Raw genomic sequence first — 22,821 nt, 5'->3', positions numbered from 1 at the left:
GGGGGCTCTGCCTGACTTACATCTTTTCTCTAGGTTTGCATTTGAATCTCTGTTTCTATTCTACGTTACTTTAGAATAAATGTATTCCAAAAGCTTTTCCTGCTGCTTATAAACTGGCATTTTTGCAAACCAGTGTAATTGACTATGTCATGCACAACTTTCATGATGAGTCACCTGGAAACCCTTCTGTGCTGAGCCTTGCTCAGCAGCAATAGAGAGCTGTAGGTTAGGCAGCAGCCTCTCAATTACTCTACAAAATCTCTTGAGACTGGGGCAATGAGTTACCCACAGTCTGTTATTATCAAGTGTGTTTGAGTCATGAGCTTTTATTAAATACAGACCACTACCCTTAGTATGCTTCTTCCTAGATAACAGGTTAGGAGAATGGTTGTGATTGTTGCTTTAAATTTCACAGTGCAACCTCCGTATTATCCTGCATATTCTGCAACCTTCTTCGACGCCCATATGTATACCTTCAACACAAACATTCTGCTTCTTGTTTGGCTCCAGTTAGAGATGTGAAACAGCAGATTGAGAGGGGAGCAATTGTAGTGGAAGAAAACAGAGATTCGCATTGCTTTGGAGATGAAAGTTGGTCATGGTGGTGGTTCCTATTTTCACCATCTGTGTGATTAAAAAGCCTTTGGGGCACAATCTGTATTCAGAACTGTGTCCATCTGAATCACTTTTGAAAATTCAGTCACTGTGAAACTGGTGAAAAAACTACCTGCAACCCAGGAAAAGGTATTCAGCTGTCCTGAAACAACTCCCTGTTGGAGGGAAGAGGAAAAATCTGAGGGTTCTGGAAGGCCAGATATCCTCAGCACTGTTTTTAGTTGGTGGTGGTTTCTTTTTGTTAGTTGTTTTATGGGTCAGCTTCTCTCCTGCCTGCAGAGAGAAATTTTGAATTATGAGGATATGTGCTTTGGGGTATGTTTCTCGTGACAATAAGGATCATAGGTGCATTGATGCTCTGATGTGCACAACTGAAACTGCAGAAATTATTTCCTTATGAGAATATAAATAGTAACTTTCTATTTTAATATGTGACAGCTTAAATAATAAGGGTCTGTTTTGAAGAATGGTGGAGTCAGTAGTGTCATGAGGAGGCTGCAGAAGGACGATTATGATTATAATAAAACCACCCTGCAGCAACATCCTGTTGTCTTTCTCTGCTTTGAAAAGGTCTTTGCACTGGTGAGGATGTCAGTACTGTATAAAGCAGCACTGTGTGGGAGATATTAGGTGATTACTTGACGGGCATGTCCAAGCACTGCATCAGAAGGCTTTCATTAACAGATCCCCTAAGTGGGTGTCCCACTCCCCCAAAGTGGGTGACTCAGTGGCTCTGCAGCTATGTGTCATTTCTCCTTCAGTTTAGTGGTCCATGACTTGCATACTGCCAAGGCAGGACTGTGTGACAGCTCGTAGAACTGGGGATGAGAACGTAACTGATGGTTGAATACAGACAATTTAGCTTCTTTATCTGCTAGCAAAGCACAGATTTGGTTCATCCCCAGGGCATGCCTTTGGTCTCTGGGGATGGTTGCCAGCTCTCAGCATTGATGGATCACGGTGGCCAGCTCTATGGCTAGTATGGCTCACCTTCCTTCAATGATTGTAATTCATATTTAGACATGAAAAACTCTTCTAAAGTAGGTAAAAGACCACCTTCTAGAGGGTAGTCGAAGGGAGTGGCTCAAGTAGTATGACAGAGAATAAGACAGAGCTGCCTGTTCAGGATAAACTGATAAATAGATGTGGCACCTAGAGACATGGTTTAGTGGTGGCGAGTTGATGGTGGGACTTGATGAACTTAGAGGTCTTTTCCAACCTTAATAATTCTACAATTGCACAATTCTATGATTCCTTACTAGCAAAAATTAAATTATTAGCATCGTCAATAGCAGTTCTTGCAGAGATCAGCTAAAGACCAGCTTGTCACAGTCTGTGCTCTATGTGCAGAAACTAATGCCTCTCTCTTCCTCACTGTGTTACTGAGGTACCCAGACTAAAATGCTGAAGTGGTAGAAAGTGGATGCTATCTGCAGCAACCCAATATTAACATGTTGTAAACCAGGTCACATAGAAATCAGTGGCTTCTGTATTATGGCTTTGAAGTGTCCATAATATGTTTTAGAATCATTCAGCTTGTCTCCTCATTTCTGAGATGAGTTATGTTTGAAAGCTGTGTTGCTGTTGTGTGACATAAATCAGAGAGCTGTGTCTTCAAGAAAGCCTAAGTAAATTAAATAAATAAAGATCAAACCTAAGAGTGTAGTTGTTTAAAATGTGCTGTCAAGCAAGTACAGCATGAGAAAAGATTATGCAGTAATTACTTAAATGTCTCTATTTAAAGTAAACTAATTAAGAAGGAAAGGAGTTATCACAAGAAGGTGGAAACAGTGATGTCAGGGCTCTGAGTCAGAAGTCACGATTTTTTATAGAGACATTATTAGTATGGAGCATCTCTAATTAGGAGTGATTTGCATGGCTGAAATCAAATCCTAAATGACTTGAACTCAAGGAGTATTTAGGGGGACTGTAGACACTTGGGCATTATCAAATAACAATTTAAAGACCAATACTGAGAAATACCCTAGAAGGGACTCTGCAGCTGTATAAGAACCCAGGAAAGAAGCTGATTCATTATTCAGTTTATGGGAGTAACCTGAGAAATTAGTCCCACGAGGGAGTACTTTTAGGTCAGTGTTCAAAACCAAAGCAACCTGCTTGTTCCAAAATGGGGATCTGTGGAGAGGCTGATAATGGTAAGAAAGGGGAGACAACTGTAGCACTCTTTTCCTAGGCTAAGTCAGATTTCTTAGTTGTTGCTTTGGTTTGGGTTTTGGTGTTGGTTTTTGTCACTGTTGTTGGTTGCTTGTTTTTTAACTAGATTAGCAATAGCTGCTGGCTTATTCAGTCCTTGTCTGAAGAAAGAGTAATGGCTACTTGTTTCTTTGTGGTTTCTTTGTGGGCTGTTTTTTTATTTTTTATTTTTATTTTTTTGATAGGAGGAGGAAAAAAATCTCTCTTTAGCCATCTTTTTGTATGTTACCTTTCTTTCATTTCCATTTGAGGAAGCAGTGACAGTAGTTGTGTGTGTTGTACCTTTCTGCTAGCAGATCTTGAAAATGTGGTGTGAGTCAAAACAATGTGTTTTTGTTTTTGTTTTAAATTGGAAGTATAAAAATAACTCTAAAATCTTGACAATATTCGCAGGTTTATTTTTTTCCACATCTTAGGTGTTCACCTTCTTGGTCTTATGCAAACCAACTTTCTAAGTCCTTCCCAACTTACCAGAAAATAATGACTTTTGAAGTACCTCTGTGCCTTGCCAGTGCACCTGGAAGACTTCTAGCAATGTTTTCATATGAAAAAAAAAAAAAAAGTATATAATTCATCCAAGTCGTTATAAATGCAATGAAGTCCACCATATCCTTCCTTCTGGACTTCTGACAGGAGCTGAAATCTTGTCACTGGAGGGAGGTGGAAAAAGAAGTGTCCACAATCTCAGCCAAATTTTCATTGCACTGCCTTCCAAAACAAACCCCAAAGCAAACAAAGCTACCCATGAAATGCAAGCACCAACGTGGTACAACTTACAAGTGAGGCCAGCAGGGAGGTGTAAGAGGACATCTCATCTGTTATTTCTGTGCCTGTCAGAAAGGGGGTGAAATATCTCTGTGTTACCAATGACCTTTCTTCTTTTCCAAGGGAGAAAGTGGCAGCCAAGGGCTTCCTGGACCCAGAGGAGAAAAAGGGGAGTCAGTAAGTAAGAAGTATCAGAACAATTTCAAGTAAGGGAAATAGAATACAAGTAGTCTCTCCTCTACTGTGAACTTTTACAGTGATGCTGGGGTACTCTGAATGTTTTTCTTGCTGGGCCTTTGTATCAGGGAGAAGCTGGTATTTCTAGTATTTGTTGGTATATCTGAGGAAAATGAATTGAATCATCCCTGACCTCAGTTGATAACTAACTTAGTATTAGCCTTTCAATCAGTGACTTGGCTGTACTTGGTTTTAGCACAGCTGTACATCCAGCAGAGGACAGTAAGAGGCAATTGTACTCATAAGATGCAAATCAGTCCTAAAAACATACATCCAGCTGACCAAGATCCAGCTTTCTCCAACTTCAGTTAATACAAATGCCAGGCTGAGTTTCTACACAAGAAAATCTTTATCCCTAAGTAAAACTCATTCTGTTAATGCTTGTTGGCATTTTTTATTTTGGTAATGTAGTTTTAGACTCCAACATGGATATCAAATAAGATGCTTTTCTGGTGCTGAAGTAGGAGAATTGGTGATGAGTTTTCTGTTGAATTATTATCAAGGAATTTTGCAAAAAATGACTTTCCCCATGTTATCTGTTCTGTGACTACGTGTGTATGTATGTATTTGTGGCATGTAGATATCAAAGAAGGGATGAAATGCATATTTATTGCACATTTTGACATTCTTGCTAGCAAATGTACTCTTCCTTCTCTTTTTGTATTTTTAGGGCAGAGCCTATGGCAGAGGAGAAAAAGGAGAAAAGGTAATGTAGTATTTAAACCTTCGTTGGACTAGTTAAATGAGAGATGCTAGCTGTTGCTTTACATTATCTCAGAAAGTATATTTGGAGTGCACAAGATGCAGTAAATGTGATACAGTTGGATCTTTGTGGCTAAGTTTTATGCTGGGTTAAGCTTCCCTCTAAAGAAAATCTTTCAATTGTTCATTGCTTTTCCCCTTCATATTCTTTGACTGTCCTTTGTGCACTGGACATGTAAAACTATTAAATTGAAATCATAATCTTTGCTTTATGTAAGCAGCTGTGAGTTCATGGAAGATAATGCTGTAAAGCAACTGGCTGGAAGGATGGAAAGTAAATGGAATGTATAAGTTCAAGTTTATTGAATTTTCAACTGGATTAAATTTGGGTTAGGAGGACACTGCTCTAACTCTTTTTTGCCATTGGATTTTTTTTCATTAATAACCTGTAGGATGAAAGCCAGAGTATTTTCCTACTGCAAATATGAGCTGAGACAGAGAAATAAGACTTTGAGGTTTCAAATTACAGATACAGAGTAAAACTACTGCAAATTGCTGGGTCACCTGTCTTGAAAAATGTGTGCAGTTGTGATTAACAATGAGGAAAAAAACACAACTGGACTAAACTACCTTTATAAGGATCTGGGTTTCCAGACAATTTTAGCCCATTCCCCTTTTCCCTCAACAAAATGAGACTGCAGAGGACAAGTATCCGTTTCTGCGTGCAGTTCCATATTACACCTAGATGTGGATGTTTTCCTTATCACTAAAATGGAATTTCATGTTGTGGAATGGGAAAACATTGACAGGAGGGTATAGGAGACAAATGGATGAAATAAAGAAGTCATGCTTCCTACTGAAAATGGGATTAAGTCTATAGAGCTGGTTTCCACGAGTTCTGTGGTTAACTAACTGCTCAGGGAATTTAAAATAATATTGGTTTGTGGTCTGAAAGGAAGAATGGTGCAGTAGCATGAACATGGCATTTATGACCATTGCATCTTCTCATTTGTTCTTTCTGTGACTGTGATTTATTGATTGCTAATGTGGTAATGCGTCATGTGAAATTACAATCTAAATGAGGGTTGCTCATGGCAGGAAATATTATTGAGCTGGGCTAGAGACATGGGGGTTGTAAAGCACACATTTCAGCATCCATCTTCCTGTAGTCCTGCCACTGTCAGCCAGTATTTAGCCTCTGAGACTCAGAATTCAGCCTTTGGAAACCAGCTTGTGCTTGGCAGGTGGAGAGAGTCAGCAGTCTGATGGGAAATATGATGTTTACAATGCAAGTTGTGCTGCAGTTGAAGCAAGTTCTTGTTTTCTTATGTTTTGATCTCTGCAAAAAGTGGTAGAAAACATTACTTCATCTCTGTTATCCCCATACCTGAAGAAAAAAAAAAGGTGTGCACATCTGGAGGGCAGGAGGTAAAAATAAGAAGGTCCAACAGACACGATGTGCTTGTACAGAACTATTTTGATTGGGATAGCCAAACAAAATAGACTGCCCTGAATGACTATGTGGGCACAGAGATCCATGAGTTAATGGCCAGTTTTTGTTTATTTGGTACTCCTGCCAGCTCAAGCAGTGTGTGCTCAGCTGTGGTAGCCAATGTGTGTGTGCCCCATGCATTTGTGCCCAATGGTTTAGAGTCACTGTTTTTGCTGTTGGAGATCCCAGGTCTATCTGCTGTGACTCACTGACTTGAATAAAAAGAAGGTCTGGGGATATGGCACAGAGGGACATGGTTAGTGGGCATGGTGGTTATGGGTTGATGTTTAGACTAGATGAGCTTAGTGGTCTTTTCCAACCTTAATGATTTTATGTGTATATAATTGTTCTTGAGTGTAAAAGATCATCTTCAAGGTCAGCTTTCAGGTGTGAAGTTGAGCCTTTGGGAGAAAGCAGTTTTATGCTGGCTGGGGGGAATCAGCCATGCAAAAGGTTTCCATTCAGTGGATGTAGACCATGACTCCTTCTTTGTGCCAGAAGAAGTCTCCATGAGATAGAGGTAACTAGAACTGTGGAGAGATGGGATGCAAGTGTCTGCAATGCTAATTGACATCCATACTTCTGAAAAAAGGAGGACGGCGGTGTAGGAAATGAGACCCTCTCCAGACAGAAGAATGTGACACCTGAAATGAAAGGGTTCATATGACTCCCTTTTGTTTTCCTGCTGTGCTGTAATGGATGCATGAACATGAATTCATGTTTTTCACTGGCTGTGACAGATTTGTTTCCTTGATTTTTGTGTGTATGGGCCAGTGCTGGGAAAACAGATCAGACACTGGACTTCAAACAGTTGCAGTCTAAGCAATCTTTGCTATTCACATCCTTTGTAAGGACAAGGCTACAATCCTAAGTGTTGATAGACGGAGATTCTCACCTTTGAGAGGATTGAGATGAGGAGTTTGAAATCATCCCCTTAGACTACTGCTCTCTACTGTGCCAATGTCAAACACCTGCCAGACTGTGCTTTTGCCAAGTATTATGTGTAGGGCAATTATGTGGAGTCTGAGGCATTTGTTAGAGGGCAAATCCTGTGCTTTTCCAGGACAACTGCAGAGATACTGGCCTTGCTTCTCCAGACTATTTCCCTAGTTACACCACTAAGTTCAAGCCAGAATGATGCTTATATTAGAACATGTAACAGGCCAACCACATCACTAGTGGTAAACCAGAAGATAACAGCAGCTGTGGTTAAAAACCTAATTCATATTGACATGAGGCCTCGTATGACTTTGAAAACCAAGAAATTTGCTGTGATGTCTCAATTGACAGCCTAGCACGTTCTGCCAGGCCTAAATAACTCTGCTTGACAGAGAATGATGAAAGAATTGCACATAGATGTAAAAACAGATAGTAACATAATGCACCTCCTGGTGATAATGTCATATGCTCTTGGGTGAACTTTCCTATTCAAGTGTGATTCTGTTGCCCCTGCTCTGTGTTGGATCTTAAATTTCTGCTGTTCACCATCATCTTTCAGCCCTTGAAGTGTTTAGATTACATATAGTCTGTTACATTTCTGCTCATGAATTCATGCTGTGTCTTCATTGGTTTGCTTTAAACAAGGTCCTGAGACCAGTGTTCTAATTTTCACACTGTGAAATACCCAAATCTATAACATGATCTCTATATCATGAACACCATGAAGGTAATGTTTTGCCTTTATTTCATAGGTGTTATTCAAATAGATATTTGTTAGGTCAGATAGCCTGGTCTTGTAGAGCTCATAAGAAAAACCTTCAGACCTCTTATCCAAAGGGAGAAGAGTGAGGAGGAAAGAACAACTGTAGAGCATTTTAAAGGGTAATTCAAGCAAGACAGGGTTTCAGTGACTCTTGATCAAAGTCAGGTAAATGGCATTTGACAACGGAGGTTCTGTACAGTATGAGACTTGCATTCCTGGGGCACAGCCATCCACATCACAAGCAATCCTGTCCTTTTAATACCTCCGTAACAAGTTTAGCTTAGAGGCTAGCAACTTACATCTTGTCTTGCACAGCACAGAATATTGTCCAGCAGCACTGAGCCCCTTTCTTATATCCCCAAAGCCAACTGTGCTGAGGAGGCTCCATAGGTGAGAAGGTGCATGGGGAAGTGGTAAGTTTGTAGGGTAGATGGTGAAAATAAGCCACTTTGAGTGGTAGGGGCACTTCACTAAGAAATATTTCTTTCATTTGGTTGGTAATGCTAAGGGAAAACAAACTTACCATCATCTAGTTTAAAAGGAACCAAATGAAGTTGTTTTTAATGCGGTATGCATTGGAGCTATTCTTTGCAGTCTGCTCTGGAGGATAAAAGTTGTGTGTTTAAAAAAAGAATGCTTAGAAATTCATTGAAGAAAGACATCTGCCTAGATCTATTCGATACAAAGTCATTGTTTCTGCTTCAGGATGTCTGCAAGTCATTTTTAATTGTGATCTGCAATAGCAGGATGATAAGCTGCTGAAGTGTCCAATGAGGCCACTGCTGCAGATGAGATATGGCTTATCTATTCTTATGGGTTTGTGTTCAACTCTTGATGAATATCCCTAACAGCATCATTGCCCAGGAGGGGACAGATTTTTCCACAGTCCACTGAGGGCTTGTCCAACACTGTAGCTACTGAGTAAGAGTCTCTGGCTCCTATTATGCAGAGGAAAGGTATAGAGTAGCTTGGTTATTAATACATTTTCCTGTAGGAAAAACAAAGAAGAGGAAAAAAGGGGTTTTAATGGAAGAGTTGAGTCAAGTGATTGCTCCTGTGAGTTTTAATTATTTTTTTCCATAGAAAGCCACTCTAGCACTTTGTAGAGGAGAAAAGTAACCAGGAGAACCCATCTTCATTTGTGGAGACTTGAATGGAGGTTTCATTATGGATTACTGTGCCCTATGGGAGTTCTGTTGATAATATGCTTCCAGGAGTATCTGAGTTTTCCATTTGTGCTTTATCTATTCCTCTTCTTGCTAAATAATAACACATTCAGCAATGAGAAACAACTTTAGAAGTCTATATTCTTCTAACAATGTCATTTTCTTTTTTTTTTTTTCTTTTTTTTTAATGGTAATGACTTGCCCTGATAAAAATTCATGGGAATTATTATAGGATTTCTAATGAGTATAATATCTCTGAAGTAGCTTGCTTATTAGAGATGTAGTTACTGCAGGACCAAGCATAGAAAAGCAGGCAGATAGCTAAGGCTCTGTACTGTGCTGCTGGAGACCTAGGCAGAAAGCTTGACTCCTACAGATTTGCTGACTTTGCCCAAGAAGTCTTTGTTCCTGTAATATGAAGCTGGAGAACCACTTTCCCTCCAGACTTTGAATATCTTTGCATCCCCCCCTCTGATGTGTCTTCCAAACTGGATAAATCCCCATTTTTAGGGATTCTGGAAAAGCTTTAGGAAAAGGTGTGCAAATCTACCGTGTTATATGCAGTTTATCCATGTCCAGCCTTGTGCTTTGCCCTGAGGCAACCTAATGTAGGAAGGGTATCGCTTGAAAACCATGACACTTCTTTACCTCAGCACTGTGCCATCAGCATGACCTAACGAATTATCATGAATGGATGCTGGTGCTTTCCGAAGCCTTCAGAGTCCCTTCTCAGCCAGCCAGCCCTGGTGAAACTCAGCTACGTTTAAGAGGATTTGGACTTAATAGCTATCTGAAGAGCACAGCAGCCCAGACAAGGCCTATGACCTCACAGGCGCACCATTCAAACCTGCAGATTTCAGTGATGAAAGAATTCAGTTTTAGGCTGCTCTCTATAAGAATGACACTAAGGCACTGGAGCGTGTCTCACAGATGAAGCTGTGAAGGACCTGGAGCACAAGTCTTATGGGCAGCAGCTGAGGGAACAGGAATTCTTTAATCTGAAGAAGAGGAGGCTCAGGAGAGACCTTACTGCTTTCTATGATTCCCTGGAAGGAGGCTGTAGTGAGGTGTGGATTGGTCTCTTCTCCCAGGTAAACTACTGTTGGGACAAGAGGTAATGGCCTTAAGTTGCACCAGGGGGAGGTTCAGGTTGGATATTAAGAAAAATTTCTTCTCAGAAACAGTAGTGATATATTGGAACAGGCTGCCCAGCTGAGGTGGCAGATTCACCATCCCTGGAGACGTTCAAGGAAAGGTGGCACTGAAGGAAAAGGTATAGTGATCATGGTGGTGAGGGGTTGATGGTTGGACTGGATTAACTTAGTTATCTTTTCCAACATTAATGATTCTATGATTCCATGAAAGCAGCGGATATTGATCAAGGCTGGCTGGCATAGAGGAACTTGAGGCTCAAGCAAAAGGAGTGCAGGTCTGCGCTTCAAATGTAGCTGGAGTCTAGCATTGTATGGTGGTTTGAGGGCAAGGAGTGCTTTTGGTTGGATGAATTTAAAGAATGTATTTGGGGACCAGAAGGGCTGTGCATGTGACTCAGTTGCTGGAAGTGGCATTTTAGACCTGCAGAGCAGTAATAATGTTTGGGAGTTTAGGTGCATGAGTGTCCAGGTGCAGGAAGGACTATTTACAAACCAAGAGGAATGGAGGGGGAGCTGAGATACCATGGCTGGCAGCATAGGGACCTCACAGGCATGTCCCATGACACCCCTGATATGGAGCAGAGTTGGTTGATCATTGTTGTCAAAAGCCCATATAACCAGACTGGTCCCCAGTGATATAACTGATTCAAGTCCAAGCTAGAAACCTGAATCTGCAAGTCAGGATTGGAGACGTGGTCAGGCTGCTTCAGTGTTATTTCAAGCGAACACCAAATGTGAGAGTCTCAACTTAAAAACAGCTTGAAAATAAAGGAAGGGGAGTAGCCAACTGAGCTCCTAGGAACAGGTCATGTGCCCTGAGCTCTTACACCATATGGAGTTTATGACTGAAAGGATGTCAAATTGGTCTTTACTGCTTCCAAGTAAGACTAATGATCTCTCCAGGAGCTGATGTGTGTCCTTTCACCACTGAAACCTTGGAGTTTAGAAGGTGCTGCTGAGAAGTTATAGGCCTTGTTTGGGCTGCTGTGATGTTCAAATAGTTAACAAATCCAAAACCTCTTAAATATAACTCAATTCTCCCGGGAGTGGCAGACTGAGAAGGCACTCAGAGAGCTTTGGAAAGCACCAGCATCCAGCACAGTGAGCAGTACTCTTTGAGCCAACACATCTTGAGAGTAACAAGATGGGAGAATGGCTCAAAGTTCAGAGTTACTGTTGACTTTGAAATTGGAAAGCAGAGGAAAAACCCAGTCACATAATAATTGGTATTCATTGGAGACTAGGTCTGCCACCTCAGCATTTGGTTCGTAGCACTCAGACCTTGTTAGTTTATTGCCAAATAAAAAAATAATGTGAGCATACCTCAGATTGACTTGGTAATGAAAAGTGAAAGTGCGATAGCTGCAGATTTTTTTCCTTTTTTTCTTTACTGCTGCTAGGAATCATCTCTCTCAGAGTCCATTTTTAGCTACTGACTTCATCTGGTTAAAGTCACTCAGTGGTTAACTTCCCAGTTCAGTATTTACATATCTATATAATCTTACACATCTGTATAATATAAGCACATCCACTTCATAAAGCTTTAATGCAGCTCACTGGAATTGTTTGTCTGTCATTCCTTTTCTGAACTTTTCCATTAATGAGTAAGGTGTATTAAAGTTAGTGTCTGACTTAGTGCTCTGAGTACATTCTGAATCCTCTTGTGTGTGCAGGCGATTTTGCAGCATTTCAGTACCTAAAGGGAGCCTACAGAGGGGAGGGGAATCAACTCTTTGAAAGGGTAGATATCTGCAGGACAAGGGGAAATGGTTTTAAGTTGAGGGAGAGAAGATTTAGGTTGGATGTCAGGGGGAAATTCTTTACAGAGAGAGTGGTGAAGTGCTGGAACAGGCTGCCCAGAGAGGTTGTGGATGCCCCATCCCTGGAGATGTTCAAGGCCAGATTGGATGGGGCCCTGGGCAGCCTGGTCTAGCATTAAATGGGGAGGTTGGTGGCCCTGCATGTGGCAGGGAGGATGGAGATTCATGATCCCTGAGGTCCCTTCCAACCCTGGCCATTCTGTGATTCTGTGATTTCAGACTGCACCTTGAATATTTTTGAATCCTCTTAACTGTAGTTCAAGTATGTTCTGCACAGCTAAATAACTGTGGTTTTATGGAGTTTTTTTTCTTAACAGTAATTAGAGGGTTTTGTGGTTTTCTGTGACCCAGAATAACAGCTGAAGATTGTAATAAACAACTCAAAGCCAGATCACGTACTAATTGTGCATCATGACAGCTTAATTCTCAGCAGTGCAAGAGTACTAGTAACTTGTTTTTCCTTACGTAAACTAAGAAAACAGTTGTTATTTTTTTCATTGTTAGATTCTGGCTTGCAAGTGCATTGCTGGTATATAATGACATCTACTGGCAAGCAGACTTTGTGAAATCTCCAGCACTTCTTAGAGTTCTCAGCCAAGATCTACACTTGCAGTGTAGAAAGGAAGAAAGATGAGAAAATTTCCCATCTTTTTGCTTTTTCTGATAGAAGAGCTGAAGGGAAGAGGGGAAAAAAAAAAGAGAAAAACAATTTATTCTCTTGATTCTGTCATTGATTACTCTTGTTCAAATTAAAGATGGTCCTGAGAGCAATACTGCGGTTGATAGATATGGATTAGCTGTCTGCTAGTTGCAAAACGTGATCTGGCTTTTCTAAAAGATTCAAATGAATCTGTTAGCCTATTGAATTACAGATGGCTGAAGCATTACACAAAACAGGTTGCTATGACCTATCAGAAACATTTTAAGTTTTTTCTGCCCCTCTCACATTTTTACAACTACTCCTCCAATACACTATAACCATGAAGCTTTTCCTCCAAGAGTCTCTAAGTTTAGAGCAGGGGCAGTGTCACAAGCTCTGGTCTCCTGCTGGAATTGAGGATCACAAATTTCTCCTTCCTGTGCTGTGTTCCGCTTCCATCGATCAAAACCTGGCTGATCTTCCTTGGCCATGGCTAGGCACTGTGGCACTCTGACTGTGCAGCTGATACCACAGCAGAACTGTGTGTCAAGCTGTTTTATGCTGTCCTTGATACAATCTTGGATCTCCCATCTTTTGTCTTTAGCACTACCTACAGTCTTAGAAATGTCTTGAGTGGAATACTGGGAAAAATTCCTCTCAGAAAAAGGAGACTGTAAGTGACGAATATGGAATAGCACAAGCATTAAACATTTAGGAGCAGATTAGCATTGGAGTTTGGAGTACTACAGTCCTGCTTCTCTGCCCCAATGCACTCTTCTTGGTTGTACAAAATGCTGCTGGAATGTTTGATAGGTATGTGGAGGTCTTAAGCATTCAAGGCTTCCCAGAAGAAGAGCAAAAGGAATTTTCGGGGCAAAACAAAATATCTGCTCACATCATCCGTAAGTCCCAATATATATATATTTTTTAATGTTCAGGGCATGTATTGTCACTGGAAAAAGACATGAAATCTTACTACCTGATCTGGTTACACAAAGCAAATTTGTAACCCTTTGCTATCTTTCAGATGCAGGGGATTTTAGTGTTCACTGTGTTAAGGCAGGATATAAATGATCTGCCAATCAATCCTCATCTTGATACATGTTGTTCTACAACACAAAGACATTTTTGCTATCTCCTTCACACTTAGGTACTCCAGGGGCCATCAGTCTGTGCTGTATGTGCATCTTGATCAGCACAGGGACTTTCATCCTGCTTTCCCATGATAAACTTTTGCTGTTTGCAAGGATTGGTACATAGGCAGAAGAGCAAGAGAGATGCAAGCATAGCCAGCTGAGTTGTTTCTTGCCTTTGCATTGTTTTTCTTTCTACATGGAAATTCACCTCACAAAAAATAATGATTTTGCTTCTTGCAGTCCAACCCCTTGAATCCAATTTTTTCCTCTGGCAGTTCTTGTTTTTAGTGGGGTTGTGGCACCAATCAACTCCAGTTACCTTCTGCCTCCTGTTCAGTATGTTCAGTCAAAACTAGGTCTGCAAACAATTGTGTTTTCTTTTTAGCTTGTGAAGATTCTTTTTGTCAGTTGATCTAACAACATATATAGCTGTTAAATAGAAGAACTCCAAATAAAACATTTACTATGTTCTCTCTCTCTCTCTCTGTTGCAGAGGTAGATGTATACTTCAAGTAAATCCTCCACTTGGGGCAGCCTTGATGCAGGAAACATTGATAGTTCAAGAGTTGCCAAAGATGTCTGACCATCCTCGTCTTTCAGAAATCCCATATGTAGTTTATGACAGTGTCACAGTAAGGTGTGGGTAGTGTGAAGCTACAGGACAGGGTATTGGGTACTTTGAAGTCTTTGGGGGTTCTCAGGCTATTATGAATTCTACAATGACCTTTACTGAGGCATAGCTAGTTACCAAATAACTAAGTCTGCTGAACCTTCTCACCTGCAGCACCAAGTTTATGAGTGAAATTGTGTCAAATTCACTGATAACACACCTTTTGTTGTAACCATTTTGAAGCAAAGGTGGAGTATCATGTTTCTTTAGAGAAAGGTATCTATTGGGATCCCTGAAAAAAGGTGCACTTACCCTAGGAAAAAAAACATTCAGTGACTGGGATCATGTGATGAAGGCTCAGAAACCCATTGTTGATCACATGGTAGGGTCCATGATGTTCATGATAAGGTTAAAAGGTTCAGACATCCTTGAAATACAAGATCTCCTGAAATTTCTCTTGGTACCTTTTGGGACCAAGTGACATCTATACAATTGGAAAAAAAAAAAGTTCAAAACTATCATTTAATCAGCTCACTAAATAATGGGTTTTCTGATAGATTAGGCACCCCTACAGCTTCTACAGATTCCTGTGCATCATGTCCATATGGCTTTTCTGTTTATTAAATCAGAATGTAATGCAGTGAACAAGGAGGATGATTTTCTTCTTTTCTTAAAATGAACTGAACTCCCAGATAAGATGAATGTCTCATTTCTTTTAGAAGAGAAGATAATGCCAGTTTTGGTGTCAAATTTTCCAAGATATTAATAGGATTTTAGCATCATTAAGCTAATAGAATCCTGCATCTGTGCCTTAGAAAATGGCAGTCATTTGTGCTGCCTGTCTGGTTGGCGGCTTTTGAAAATGGAGCTGAGTGACATATATACACTACAGTTCTGTGTCTCAGTTGGTCTGAAGATCAGTCTTGACCTTCACTGGAAACAGAAATCCCAAACAAACAAAAAATCCCCACCAAATTCAGAATTGACAATATTTCTGAAGAAAAAACCTAGAGAATGGGAAAAAAAAATATTACTTCCTTCCCAACTCATAGTCTTTTGGAAGTGCTCTCAAGAATTTGGAGCTGAAGATAATACTAAGCTTGCAACATTTCTTGCATCCTTCTTCTTCTCATACAATGGAGAAAGCTGCTTAGTCCTCTGGTTTATACTTTGTGATCGTCAGGTTGCAAATTGAACACAGGTAAAAGAACAAGTAGAGAGAAAAAATAAAGTTATCATTAGAGCACTGACCCAGGACATAGGAAATCTGCTGTCAGTTTCTATCTTTGTCCCAGACCCTGTGACCTTCCATATGTCTCCTGTTCAGTTGCACCTCTGACTCATCACCCTCCTGGAGTGCAAACAATAATACAGTTGCTGTAAATTCTCATTTCACAGAGATACTGTGAGTTTAATAAACAAAGGAGAGAGGGGTGTATTAATAGAGAAGTGGTAGCACTGCTCAGTTCAGTCTCGCTTTTGTTTCCATCTCATTTTGCCCTTCTCGCTCTGTTTTTATTCAGCTTTCATTGCCTACCTTGGATATAGATCCCCTGGTTTGCAGTGCTGTCAATATGCTGGGTGTCTGATTCATGGAGTTCTGCTTAGCAGAGTTTTGAAGGTCACCCACTGATACCTCTATCAATGTTTTGTGACAGGGTTAGAAAATTTTATCTCATTCTGGGATTAGAAAAGTGATACTTTTGTGGTAGGTGTAGACCAGTTTGGAAGAGAAAAAAGAAAGTGTATAGAATTGACCTCAGTGTGGTATATCTTCTGTAGACTGCTTTCCAAGGTGAAGGAAATATCCAGTGATTTACTTGAATTTGACAGGAAAACGAGAATCTAACGATGTGTTTTTGGACTGATTTTTTTTCCCATTATTTTCTCATTTAGTTTCCTTTCATTTCTATTAACGAAGGCCACAACCCAGAGTTTGAAATAAAATATGTGATTATAGTCCGCAGCTGTTCTCAAGTTGGAAGAAATATTTGTAAACTTGGCAGCTGCTTAAGGAGCTGCAAGTGGAGGAAAGGAAAGCAGTTAAACTTGAGCAGATTGTTTAAAAATCATCACTGATGGGTTATTCCATTGTGTGCTTTTGATGTCTTTCTAGAATCAGGTAGTACAGGATTGTTCTATCTCCATGTCTTATATAGATAAAAAACTCAACATCAGCCAGCAGTGTGCTCTTGCAGCTCAGAAGGCAAATGGTATCCTGGACTCCATCAAAAGAGGGGTGGCCAACAGGGACAGGGAGGTGATTGTCTCTCTGTACTCTGCCCTCCTGAGGACCCATCTGGAGTATTGTGTCCAAGTGTGGAGCCCCCAGTACAAGAAAGACAGGGAGCTGTTGGAGAGGGTCCAGAGGAGGGCCACAAAGATGATCAGGGGACTGGAGCACCTCATCTATGAAGACAGGCTGAGAGAGCTGGGCTTGTTCAGCCTGGAGAAAAGAAGGCTGTGGGGTGACCTCATTGCAGCCTTTCATTACCTAAAAGGAGCCTACAAACAGGAGGGGAATCAACTCTTTGAAAGGGTAGATAACTGCAGGACGAGAGGAAATGGTTTTAAGTTGAGGAAGGGAAGATTTAGGTTGGATGTCAGGCGGAAATTCTTTACAGAGAGAGTGGTGAGGTGCTGGAACAGGCTGCCCAGAGAGGTTGTGGATGCCCTGTCCCTGGAGGTGTTCAAGGCCAGATTGGATGGGGCCCTGGGCAGCCTGGTCTAGTATTAAATGGGGAGCTTGGTGGCCCTGCATGTGGCAGGGAAGTTGGAGATTCATGATCCCTGAGGTCCCTTCCAACCCTGGCCATTCTGCGATTCTGTAATTCTGTGATCTTTTCAAGTATCTGCAGACTGCTTCCTCCTCCATTTTAGGTCCCTTTTCATAGAAAATATTCTGTGAGGCTAGATATGGCAAAATCTATGTTTCAGTTGTTCCTGCTCTGAGGAAACATATCATCTAATAATTAGGCTATCTACTTTGTAATTTTATAATTATTTCCCTTCAGCCATCTGAGGATATACATGGGATGTGGATATAATCTGGTCACAGACCATATACATAGTGTTCAGCAATTATATGGGGTAGTAAGCTCAATATCCCTTTGTACTTGGCACTAGTTAGGCCTTACCTCAAGTACTGTGTTTGGTTTTGGGTCTCTTGCTACAAGCATGTCCACAGAAGGGCAATGAAGCTGGTGAGTGGTGTGGAGCACAAGTCTTATGGTGAGTGGTTGAAGGAACTGGGATTATTCAAAGTGGAGGAGACTCAGGAGACCTTACTGCTCTCTACAGCTCTCTGAAAGGAGATTGTAGTGAGGTGAGTGTCAGCCTTTATTCCCAGGTAGCAGTGATAAAACGGGAGGTAATAGTCTTAAGTTTCACCAGAGGATGTTTAGGCTGGATATTAGGAAAAATTTCTTCTTCCAATGAGTATTGAGGCACTGGAAGAGGCTACTTCCCAAGGAGGTGGTGTAGTCAAGAAAAGGCTACATGTGGCACTGAGGAACATATTTTAGTGGGTAAGGTAGTTATTGGTTGAAGGTTGGGCTAGATAGTCTTAGTGGTCTTTTCCAACCTTAATGAACTTATAATTGTATGAAAATAACCCGAGAGGTAAATCTTTGGATAATACAAAACAAATAAAGCTATGTGAGCATATGGTGAGCGTGGAATGGAAGTTTAAAAAAAATAAAAATAATTTTTAAAAAAAGACCTTAAGACCTTTATGAGCACGGAGGGACACCCTAACCTACAGCTGACATGACATATGGCAGTGGTATACCAGGAAGACATCTTCATTCAAATCTAGAAATAACTCTGTTATTGCAGACAAGCTAACAAAAAAACCTGTCAATGCACGTTTATACTTCCACAGCTCACCTATATATTTTCAGTAGTAAACCAAAGTTGATAGGTATATTTTTATTCGTAGTCTCTCTAATACACTGCAGCACCTAAGAGTTGCCTGGGTTCTGAATTCCCTCATGATGTGACATTTCCTTTTGCCCAACGGATCTGAAAAAATCTTTTTCTTTTAGTATGGCTCAGAAAATATTCACAATTTGCTCACAGAATTTCTATCGATTCCTTCATGAAAGAGTTTTCAGAGTTATTCATCTAGTGCTGCATCCTCAGAGTTTGTAGTGTTCAGTATTTTTGGAAATTCCTAAGTCAAACTGCTGTATTTTTTAATACACCTACTCACAGGTACAACTGCATGCACACTCAAGCTTTTTTTCACAAAACTATTGATGAAATAAACAATAGGTTGCTCCACCTAAAGCATAAATGTACTTCACCAAAACCAGGTGTTGGCTAAGCCAAAAAGAAGTTGCCTTAGAAGCTCCACCCTGTTCCTCTTAGTAGTAGTCTCTCCTTCCCAATTCCTTGAGGTCCGGTCCTTCTGACTTTCCAGTCTAGTCCAGATGTTTCTTCAGAAAGGGCAACAAATGGAAATTCAGATATCCACAAAGTAGAGGGGTAGCAGTAGAAATACATGGGATAAACAATTACGTATAGTTTACATGTCACCAGCAGAATCTCATTGCGTTGAAGCTGGGAGCACAGCCAACTTGTGAATACACGCTATTATTTTTATCCTTCTCAATGTGCACGACTACATTTGGCCTTGGTGCAAGAAATGCAATGAGCTTTTCTTCCCCAGGGCTTAATGCCAGCTGCTGAAGCTGACCCGTTTCTCACAGCATAATGCCTAGATCCTTCAGCCCAGTGCACTTGCATCCATGTTTGCTTGGCAGCTATTTTACCAGCCTGTGCCCTTTGTCTCTGCTATTTCTTTGTTATATTTACTCATCACTTGCAGTTTTGAACTGAGCTTTCAAGTGTAGTCACTGTCACTTAATATTTATTCATACAGCGTCCACAGCAGAGTGACTAAGGAAGCAAATGAGGCATTGCTGTAATTCAAGTAAATAATCACAGAATGAATTTTGAAAAAAAAAAACATCAGGTGGCATTTGTAGAGATATGTCAAATCTCTATAAATTTGACATATAAACTCTCTGTGCTCATAGTCTGTGCCAGTGTATACCATCAGTAATTGCAGAACCTACCAGCCCACTCTTACTCAGCATTATCTGCTTCTGTATAGCTGATAGCACTCCAGGGCTATACTACATGAAAATTCCTCTGGTCACATTGGATCAGGTGGCAGTTTGCCAGATATAGGTCCTTTTGACAAGTATTTTGCCAACTGTGAGCTAATGAATGGATTTATTCTCTTGTTAACATTTGTGGGAAGGTTTGATTAAAGGCTGCTGGCTGTGCAACAAAGAGGATGAAACTAAACATACGTGGCTGGATTTTCAGTGAGAAAAGGACAGCATGCTCAGGAGCCTGAATAGGACAAAAGTACTCAGGAAAGTCTCCTGCCTCCCTTTTGAGCCTAATTTCTGGAGTTGTAACCTCCTCAGCATGATCTACTCTTGAACAAAATCATTTCGGGCCCTTGTGATTTCTTCTTGGCCAATGTTGTCATTCTCTAATTGCAACTTTATTGGGCCTTACTAAGTGGTTCCCGGGAGAGATGCACTGGCTCTTTTGCTAACCTAATTGACCTCATTGTAGTAGAGAGAGGAGGACACTGACACCTTTTGGGTACACCATTACTTCCCAAGGTCTCGGCGGTATGGTGAGCATGATAGTTGGGATCTTACCTAATTAAAAAATTCCTGTGGACTATTGAAAAGAAAATGTGATTGTTCTGTGATATCATTCATGAGGTTGGCTAGTTAAAAAATAAAAGTAGAATAAGTAGCTTAGTGAAATAAATTGCTCTGGCATCAGAACTCTGTTCCAGTTAGCTACATCCTCAGTGGGGGTTTCAGCAGCTGGTTGCAAGCTAAGGGTACAAGCTGTTGGTAGCTTTCCATCCCCTCTGTCACAGTTCCTTTGGCACTACATGAGAGCACAGCAATGTCAACACTTTTCAACTGAAGTAGCAGAAGCAGGAGGCCTTTCCACTCTCATGGGTGGTGGGGTTCAGTGGTATTACCACTGTTAAAGTGGATGTTAAATTTGTCTCCGCAGTCTAGGCTGTTTCTGAACAGTTTCCTAGTAAGGCCAGTGGATACCTGAAGATTGGCAGTGCAAGCTGATTAAACATTCCAGCTTTATTTCTAGTGAAGGGTTAGTTCTGAAATAGGCTTCTTGATGTGTGCCTCACAGCACTTCAATTTATGCAGCATGGGAGAGGCTGTGGCAATAGATACGGGTGGAGGAAATGACTTTGTTAATAGAGCTCCTTGGAGTGCTAGGCATTGTTGGATCACATATTCTTTGAGCCTAATGCAACCTTGAAAGCCCTCTCCCCCTCTTGCTGACCCTTGATCTGATCTGTGGGCTGACCAGCTGCCTCTGCATACATGGTCACCAAGAGGGAGAGAGTCTGCAGTTCTACCCTGCAAATGCCCTTGCACACCCTTGGCTGCGAAGGCTCATGGTTTCACATCTCTGCAGGCAGCTTCTTGGGATGTGTGAAAAATCAAACGGGAAAAATCATGCTATTTCAGCTAATAAAAAATAAAGGTCTTTCTCCACTGCTGAGATGCAATTAATATAGGATGCAAATACCGATTGTGTTTGGGAAGAGGAGCAGCCTTGTTTTCAGAGGTCTTCAATGCCAAAATGGATGAACTGTGAACAACTTGGTGTGAGTTCACTGTTGCTTTGAGTGTGAGGCTGGAGAAGAAACCTTATGAGGTTCTGTCCAGTATGGATGGCTTAATGAGTATTGTGCTTGCATGCAACTTACTGGCTGATATCAGGGTTATTTTATTCAGCTAGTTCACAGAAGAAGAAAAAAAAAAAAAAAAAAAAAAGGCAAAAGAAGTTATTAACCTTATTCCTGTAATTTGCAAAGAAAAGACAAAAATCATTCTACCTGTACTGCACACTTTGACATGGAACAGCAGTTCCTTCAAGTTATATTGACCTCCTAGAACAAGTGATTTCCTTAAAAATCACATTTGCTATTTTATGGGTTTTCTATCTCATTAGGGACCAATTCAAATACAGCAGATTTGATTTTTACCGCCAGTTGCACTGGAAATTCTAGGCCGAGTGCTTCATGAATGCTCACGTTTAGCAAGTAATGTGATTATAAGAGTATTTAATGACTTTAATTTGCATATATAGTATAGATAATTTCCAGATACTTTCTTTTATTAACCTCTAACTGCCAAATATACCTATAAATAAATAAGGTCAGATTTTATCATTTTGTCTGACATTGAATGGAACCTTGCCTTAGGAATACATCCATCTAAGTCTGCTGAACTACTCATGCAGGAAAAAAAAATAACAAATAAGGCTGAGAATGGCAGAATTTGGCCTGTTTATCTGCATATGTAGGCAGTCCATACGTGTTTAAAGGTAACATAGAAAATGACAGTTTTGCTGCATATATTCATGTGCTTGGTTTTAATGTTCTTTTGATGGCATTTTTCCTGCCATTACTTAGGTACCTAAGTAGACAGGGAGAAGATCTCTGTGGATTAGCTTTGCTTTGTGCTATGTCTTACTAGCTGCTTTAATGTTCTATGCACAGATACCTACCATTTCATATAGTGGAGGTGCTGGTAAAAATCCACTGAAGGACACATGATAGTGTCTCTTGTAAAATCCAGCAATGCTGGATCCTAGGTGCCATCAACTGGAGCATGAACGTACAGAACAAATATAGGCAGGCTGCTGGATCACGACCAAGTAATCCACAACAGAAGGCATAATCCTGCTCCATCCACTGAGCACTGAAACGTGCTCTGAGTCTTTGAAGACATTAGCTGATGAGTTTGAGGAGTAGCTATTGATAAAGATCTAAATGGTGTGATTTCCAAAGCATACATTTCAGCCTATACTGAGCAGTTAAAACTGGAAAAAATAAGGTATCTCTAGCAGTAGGTTGGCCATGGAAAATTTCAAGTCCCAGTACCCTGAAATGTGGCAATAGGAGAGTTTCTCAGTGAAATGTTTTTATGCTTGAAATAGTTTTATTTAATAAGGTATGCCTTTTATTTTGTCCTTGGAAAAAAGGACTCCTCTTGGCTGATATGTACAAATAGAGAAAAGAAAAAACAGCCAGAGGTGGACAGTTGGATGGAAAACTGGAATTGAAATAATTCATATATGGCCAAGTTAAAGGTGTCTGAACAGCATCAGTACAGCAAGAAAAGGTTGATATCAACTCCCCAAAGGTAACTGTGCTGTGTAAATACACATACATATGTAATTTCATACAACTTTTGTGTTGGTGCCTTAGGGTGAAGAAGGATCCCCCGGATTTCCTGGACTGAAGGGTGATAAAGGAGAAAAAGTAAGTCTAAGCCTTTATTTATGACACTGTGTAAGGTTTAGAACTTTATAAAGCTATTGAGGAAAGTTTCCCCTCTTGGAAGTCTTATTCTTTTACCTCTGTGTTTTCTTGTTTTTGTATTAGCAAAGTTCTCTAAAGAGAAGAATTTGTTGCTGTGCTGTTTGTCTGTAAAGTATCCTTTCACATCTAAACCTGATGAGTAACCATGCTCAGCCACATCTGAAAAA

The 22,821-nt window shown here is 40.5% G+C and overlaps 1 protein-coding gene across 2 annotated transcripts in view; it reads left to right on the top strand.

Moving 5' to 3' along the window:
* The window catches only part of COL22A1 (collagen type XXII alpha 1 chain), a 224,729-nt gene that overhangs the window by 95,303 nt on the left and 106,605 nt on the right, over positions 1 to 22,821 (top strand). For both annotated transcript variants that reach the window (XM_090138032.1, XM_090138033.1), the window contains exons 11-13: positions 3,718 to 3,771; positions 4,502 to 4,537; positions 22,541 to 22,594. In XM_090138032.1, the coding sequence (XP_089994158.1) occupies positions 3,718 to 3,771; positions 4,502 to 4,537; positions 22,541 to 22,594 (144 nt within the window). The remainder of the gene's footprint in view (positions 1 to 3,717; positions 3,772 to 4,501; positions 4,538 to 22,540; positions 22,595 to 22,821) is intronic.

Source organism: Phasianus colchicus, chromosome 3, assembly GCF_987193195.1.
Source record: "Phasianus colchicus chromosome 3, bPhaCol1.hap1.1, whole genome shotgun sequence".
Classification (NCBI taxonomy): domain Eukaryota; kingdom Metazoa; phylum Chordata; class Aves; order Galliformes; family Phasianidae; genus Phasianus; species Phasianus colchicus.
Note: the sequence above shows the minus strand (reverse complement) of the source record. Positions and strands in the feature narration are given on the sequence as shown.